General features: G+C 29.1%; 1 protein-coding gene across 1 annotated transcript in view; it reads right to left on the bottom strand.

The window, feature by feature from the left end:
- Window positions 1-682: 682 nt before the first annotated feature.
- The window catches only part of LOC129971801 (neuropeptide SIFamide receptor-like), a 67412-nt gene continuing 60384 nt past the window's right edge, over window positions 683-7710 (bottom strand). Inside the window, exons 2-3 of the mRNA XM_056085777.1 lie at window positions 4854-4953; window positions 683-1409 (exon numbers count right to left, since the gene is read on the bottom strand). Coding sequence (XP_055941752.1) covers window positions 683-1409; window positions 4854-4953 — 827 coding nt within the window. The remainder of the gene's footprint in view (window positions 1410-4853; window positions 4954-7710) is intronic.

Here is a 7710-nt window from a genome sequence, read left to right as displayed (position 1 = left end):
AAAGTTAAAAAAACTATAATTTAGAATTTTAAAAAGTCTAAAGATATATTTTATAAACTTTAACTTTTTAAATTATATTGATAGAAGTAAAAATATTCATTAAAACTAAAAATTTGTATTGAATAACTAATAAAATAAATTAATAACAAAACCTAAACATAAAAATTGTAACTTTAATTCATATTTACGAGGGGGTATGAAGTTGCCAATAAAATATTTGGAGGTGAAGATATATTAAAAACCATCTGAAGTGCTTAAAACATTAAGAATTGTGATCCGTATATGGAAAATAATCTTTTATGACACATTCATGAATAGTTTTAGCGAAATCGGTCATTAAAGATTAGAATATAAAATTAATATGTCAAATCTATTACTTTTCTGTGTGTGACTTTGAATAGCTGGGATTGCAAACAAATTTGAACACTGATAAGAATTTTCACAAAAAAATAAGACGTCATTTATCTTTCATCCACTGTTATTTTCAATACATGGCAATTTCATTTTTATTCTCAATACTTTTACAACGTTATATAGAATATTTTACAAAAACCTCCCAAAATGTCTGAACAAATATTAAATGAATGTAACCAAACCTTCACGATATGTTTTTATTTATATGATCCAAATGTCAGAGTCTCAGTTAAAGCTCTTTATATGTACAATTTTAACGGCTCAGAAACTAAATAGCATTTTCCTTTGTGCTGTTCTTTTTGCCTGAATTTCCAGTTATGCCTTTAGCAGATGTAGTCTTCCTGCTTGACATCTTTACAGTGTTCCCAACATTAGAGTGGCAACATGGCTTTTTACCAAACAGCACTGCCTTGAAGCCTGATCGTAGTTTTGTGTTGAAAAACGCATACAAGACCGGATTTATGCAGCTATTTGAAGCTCCAAGCCATTGGGCAATAGGTGCAGAAACTTGTATAACAAATTCCTCAAAACTATTCTCTGGGTATGGATCTCCAACTTTGATTCTGGTAAAGATGGCATAGAGTGGCAACCAAGATCCCATGAACACCAGAACCACAACAAACAGCATCTTGATGACCTTCACCTTTGACCTATGGACCAAGCCATTATTGTGCTCGCCTTCGCCGGGTAATTCCCTTTTCCATACTTTGATCCATATGAAGCCATAACACATAAGGATGACACATAATGGAAATAAGTAGCAAAGTATCAGATTGGCCACTATGAAGTAAATCACTCCCATCTGCTCTGATGGCCAAATCTCACGGCAAACGTAGAGATTGTCATTTTCTGTTGTTTTGCCAATGAGGATGAGACGAAAATAGACCATCCATGGCAAAGTCAAAGTGAGGCTGAATATCCAGATGGTGGTGATGATAAAGCGGCATCCACGAGAAGTTATTTGCCACGTCATCGGATAACAAATCGCTAGAAACCTGTAAAGATTCGTTAAATCATTATTATTTCAAATCAAATTATTCATTTCCAAATAAAGAAATGCTGATAACACAGACAAAATATAGTAAATCAACACTAAACGTACCATAGCCAGTCAAATGACCGATTATGAACTTTTCCATCGAAAATGCGGATATCATCTTATCACTTTTGCACATTTGACTTCATAACTTTTTCGAAGAATTATATACAGTTAATATTCTATTATTTTTTATATATTTTTTTGTGTTTATTTTGAGTAATACTTGTCATATACTGTTATCTACCACAGCCGGTCATTTGACCGGAAGAACAATTTAATGCTTTATAAGGTTATCGGATGAAAAATTATGAAATAATGCTTATTTAACGTATTGTATTCAGTAAGTTGCACATTCATTTAGCTAGTATAAATACCTGGATTTTATACAAGCAAACGACAGACAAAAACATCTCAAGGCAAGATTTTTTTTTTTTTTTTTACTATAGTTAGCGGTAGAACTTGCCGCCGGTTTTCGAAAAGCTCGTGAACAACCAAAAGAAAGAACAAATAAAAAACGATCGATGCCTAAATCTATTACAGATTCTTATCAACGTAAGACACGTCAAATAAGATATTGTTACGAAACTAAAACCATCAAAATTTGTTCTAAATGTGAAAAATATGTTTTTGGAAAATGTACAATGAAAACACCCTGCATATATAAAAAAATGTGATAAGCAATGAATTAAATTCTTTTTTTTTGTTTGTAATACATAGAAACTGACAATATACAATTTTATTTAATTATAATGAAGTTAATTTGTTTATTTCCTTTCTAACATTCATATTTCATACATTCAATCAGGAAACATAAAGTCAGGTCATTTAACTGGCTATGGTAGAAATAAGTATGTATTAAGTGACGGTATGTTTAGTGTTAATAAGTGATACAGTCTACGAAAAAAATATTCAAATTCTGCTTCTTCTCTACTATAAACAAATAATCTCTATTGCACGTTGAAGCCAAAATTATTTTTCAGAAGCAAGAATTCAAAACATTTATAGCTTATTTTACTGCAGTTTTTAAAGTAAATGAAAATATCTTTTACCATATTTAGGTATTAATTGTAGAAATGAAAATATTATCTAAAGAAAAAAATAAAATATAAATTGGTTTTTGTTTCTTCACATTAAAACAAGAGATATTACTCTGTATGTCAGCAGTTGAAACTCATGATGACCAAAGCTTTAAATGCATCAATGGATATAACAGTGCTTTAAAGGTAATATTTCCGGTAAACTGTTTTGTCATCTTCTAGGGACAATTAATTAAGGTATCCTTTCAACTACTTTATTCGTGTAAAAGGATTCATTAAAACAACATTTGGTAGTCCTGATCCGAAAATCATTTTCCCCCTTTTCTTTAATTCGCCATTATATTTCTGGACAGGCGATATTACTTCCTGTTACAGCAAATCATCCGGTCCGAAAATTTATATCATCAAAATGATTAATGCTTTATAGAATTGAAAGGGAAGAATATTATGAACAAATCTCCTTATGCGCTTGAAACACATTTTGAAATTTAATTACATACTTTGATCTACTTTAAAGCTTATTAATTGAAGCGCTCGAATACTTTTAGAAATATTGTATATGAAAAAAAAATTAATTTGGAAAAAGGTTATTTTGTTGAAAATATTATTTCATATTCATTCCTCATATTTAAATAGATTAGAGAACGCAAAATAGGCACATACCATTTAAAGATTTAAATTAATTTTATGCAATTTAAGCAAAGCAAAGGATTTCAATTAATTTTAAATAATTTATCAAAAAGAGATAGGAGTTTTAAAAATAAGACTAAAATTAAGGCCACTATAATTTAGTTTTAGTGCACCAGAATTAAAGGACTGTTTTCACATTTAAAACTATAGGAAAGTCAAAATTTATGAAGTCATGGGAATTGAACACTGAATCCATTAAACATTTATATTCTTCTAGTTTTAAAATATCGTTTAATTCCTTTTGGTAACATTAATAGAATTTAATATCATTAATTTGTCAAAGCAAAATAGTTTTGAATTTTATTATTAGTTAAAAATAAAATTAACACTACAATAATACGTTTCCTATTATTTCATTTTTAGAAATTCAGTTATAAAAATGCTGAAACCTTTGATTTTATAATAATCACTTCCCAAATTTTTATTTTTATTTCGATATATTAAAAGTTGTGCATAGAAAATTTCAAAAATTAATTTTCTATTCCCTTATTTCGGGAATTCTATAACTTAATTGCGTAAACAATCTTTTACATTAAAAAAAATCCAACTTATAATTTTTTATAAGAACTCAATGCTATTTTCATTTTTATTTCAAAGTTTCCAAAATATAAAGAAGAGAAAGCGCATATCTGCTTTCTGAAATTCCCCAGCTGATGTTATGGCTGAACGATAAGGCAGTGAACCCAAATGTTTATTCGGGTGTAATGGATATTTTGAAGGAAATTCTCTTTAACATTGTGTTCTGAAATTTCCCGAATAACAAAAGTGCCAACTACGCATGATTGACATATTTCCTTCGGAAAAAGAATATTCTTAAATCTTTGCCAAAAAAATAGAGAAATAAGTTTTAAGAAAAAATATTTTGTCTGAATATTTGAAAATTGTTTCGCAAACCTGACATGCATTTCATGAATAAAATATTCAATAGTGGTATTCTAATTTCTTTACACACACACATACCTATATATATATATATAACTTTAAGAATCTCCTTTCGATATGTTTTACATGTTTCGATATGGATTCCAATAATGTTTTTAATAATTATTATTTTAAATATTTTTCTCTGTGATTGAAATTAAAGAGAGAGATTAAAGGAAATTCTGGTAGAAGTTTCCCGATTTTTCTTTCTCTGTAAATTAGATTCTTGTGGAAATTTCCTGATTCTTTGATCCAAGCATTTTTTTAAAAACAGAATTAAATTTTTTTTAATTACAAAACGCTTAGTACTATACATTCTTAATACATACATTCATTGATTTAAAACTTCTTTTAGAGATTCAAACAAGTTTTGTCATTTGACAAAGTACATTAAATTTCCTAACAAAAATATCCGAAAAGGAAATTATAATTCCGAATACATTATTAAATAATTGTTCTCATTTTCAGATTTGATTTTAATATATAATATTCATAACACCACAATGCTCTATTTTCATATATAGATGTGTAAAATGAATTGAACGAATATGAAGAGAGCAAAAATAGAATTTTAAAAATCAATTTTGAAATGATTTGAATTAATTTTTGAATAATCATTAAATTGTTAAAAATTGGCCGGAGCACAATATAGAATAAAAGTTATCAGGCATTGCATATAATTTTTATTGTTCACAAAATATTGAAGTAAGTATTTAAAGCAAAAATAATAAAAAAGTAGACAGGAGTCTTACCGGTCAACAGAAATGGCTACCAAGGTGTTGACGGAAGCGCACACGGACACTCCTTGAAGATAGGCAACAGCTTTGCACAGAAACAGACCCAGAATCCAAGCTGTGAAGAGAAATTATTTGTTACAAACTAAAACCATCACCAAAGCCCAAAGACAAAATTACAGCATTAAGAGTTCCAGAAGAAGAAAAACAAGCAAGTATATAATGTTCGTTTCAGACAGTATATACAAGTATATACTGTTCACTTTTCGAAGATTCTATCTCGCTAAAAGATGGGACACAGAGACTTGAGCATTTTCGGAATTCTTCGTCATTCTTTGATCTTGATATCTGTCCATCAGATAATTTTCCGTTTACTTTTTTTTATCTTCTTCTTCTTCTTTCTCCACATCTTGTGAATATCTTGTCGTTTCTAACCGTACTATTTTATATTAATTGAAAATTGCATATCTATTGCTTGTATAGTTTTTCAAGTGGCAAAAAAACTTTCAGGTGTGACACAAAGAATATCTTACAAAATATCATCAAATGTGGCCGAGATTATCTATCTTTGTTAATTTCAAAATGCTCTAAAAATGTTCCATATCAAATTTAAAAAAAAGAAATGTTTTAACATACAAAAATTATTATTGTTTTGTAAAAAAAAAGGGGGAAATTATCAAATTATAAGAACAGAAATCATCCCTTTATGCATTATAATTTAATATTCAGGCCCTTTACAATGACTAAAAATTGTTCTAAAATATTTTGTTGTGAATTATCTTAACCCACACTGTTACAAGTTATCCGCAATTTTTACGCTTTGTAAGTTCTAGAATAATCTGAGTTCATCTTATTGTTAAATTTAAACATCTCTTCTTTTCATCTTTCCTGTCATCCCTATTTTGATTAAATAAACGTATTCTGACGCATGCGCAAACGCGCAGAGAGTTTTCGAATCCATGAATGAAATGCAGAACAGTAGAAGCACAATAAAGTAGAATTAACAGTAGCATTTTTAAGAAAAATGAAGGCATCTCATAGGAAACAAGTACCAATATTATTAGATCTCAATGCAAAATCCAAAAGCGTCGCAATTCATAGAAATTTTTATGAAATGTCTGATTGTGAAAAGCCTGATTAATAAACTTCAATACGTATTATAAAAAGTCTGATTAATAAATTTCATACTGAAATAGATTACTACTAATTCATGCTTATTATGCCCCCCCAAAAAAGTCAGGTTATAAGCGTTATATAATTAATGTGCAGTTGGTTGGTTGGTTTGATGTTTTATGGCACAAGAACCAATATGAAGATTATACTGCGCCAAACAAGTTTATTTCTAATTCAAAGTTTAATAAAAACAGTTTCTGTAAAAGTGATAAAAACATTGGTAAAACGATGATAAATTACAAAAAAGCAAAACGAAGCCAAAACGGTAAGTTCAAATTAAGAAATAAAAGTCTATAGATTTTAAAAAGACAAAAAGGTTTCCATGTGGATCTCTACCAAGCAACAAGAGTAAAGTCACCGCTGTTGTTTTGAAGTAAAATAAGCGCTGAGCATTAAAATAAGGGCATTCAACAAGGATATGATAAACTGTTATTCCACAGTCACAATGTGGGCATGTTGGCAATTGATCATTTAATAACAGATGTCTATGTGTGAATCTAGTGTGACCGATTCTCAGACGAGTAAATACTGTGTCATGTTTTCGATAATTCAAAGAAGGCCAGTTTTCTATGATAGGCTTGCAAGTATGAAGTTTGTTTAGAGTTTCCGAATCCCACTGAGTTTGCCAGTTTATGTAAAGACAGATTTTTGCCTGTTTCTTCAAATCGCTTGCAGGTATGGGTGTTTGTAAAAAACGAGTTGCTGATTTGGAACTCTTATCAGCCTGCTCATTTCCACATATTCCCACATGGGAATATGTGGAAGAGATAATGTAATTTTATCCATCAGTTTCTACTTTTACATAATTTTACATAAAAACACGATCTTTATATTTTAACCGTATGTCTGGTGCAGTATGGCCAGGTTTGGCTTTTGTGCCACTAAACTTCACAATCCATCCCACATGGGATGGTATTCAACAGAATAAGATTGTAAAGCCACGGGAGATAATCTTATAAAATAGGTCTAAAATCTTTAAAATATTTGAATGAGCATGATTTTGGAGCGATTTTAAAGACTGTAAAACACTTAAAGAATCAATGTAAATAATATAGCTTCCACTAGGACTATTTAAAATTTCTAATAAAGCATGCAAAACTGCAGTGGTCTCAGCAGTAAAAATGGAGCAACATGAAGGAAGTTGAAAACATGACATTTTATCTGGAATGCCATGTTTTCAACTTCAAAATTGTTTTTAATGTGTAATTAAAGCATTAATAAGAATTGATATGGCCAGTTATTAATCATCTTTATAAATGAAGCTCCCATAAACAATACGAAACGATAAAAAAAATTTCTTTGGCTATAGCAAAACATTTATTGACTAAATAAACCAAATACCAAATGTTTTTTTATTAAAAGTTATGCTCTTTCATTTAGCAGAAATAAACGTCCATCTGAAATATTCAAATTTCCATAACAACAAATTTCAATTTTTAAACGGAGCAGAAAATTTAGCTTTAAGTCCATTGCTTGCCAACTGTCTCTTATAAAAAGGATTCAGGTATTTTAAGGAAATCGTGCTTTCCATAATTAATTCCTTAAAAAGTTTTCTATGTAAATTCTAGTGATAAAAGTAACTTTAAAAGTAAAATACTTTCCTGCTGGCCATTCCTACATTTTTAAAATGAAGCTAAACATTCAAGATTTAAAAGGTTTGTTCTTTTTTCCGGAATTCTTTATTCGTATTATAGGAATTTTT

The sequence above is a fragment of the Argiope bruennichi genome, chromosome 6, assembly GCF_947563725.1.
Source record: "Argiope bruennichi chromosome 6, qqArgBrue1.1, whole genome shotgun sequence".
In the NCBI taxonomy this organism is placed as follows: domain Eukaryota; kingdom Metazoa; phylum Arthropoda; class Arachnida; order Araneae; family Araneidae; genus Argiope; species Argiope bruennichi.
This window is presented reverse-complemented; position numbering and strand designations above follow the sequence as displayed.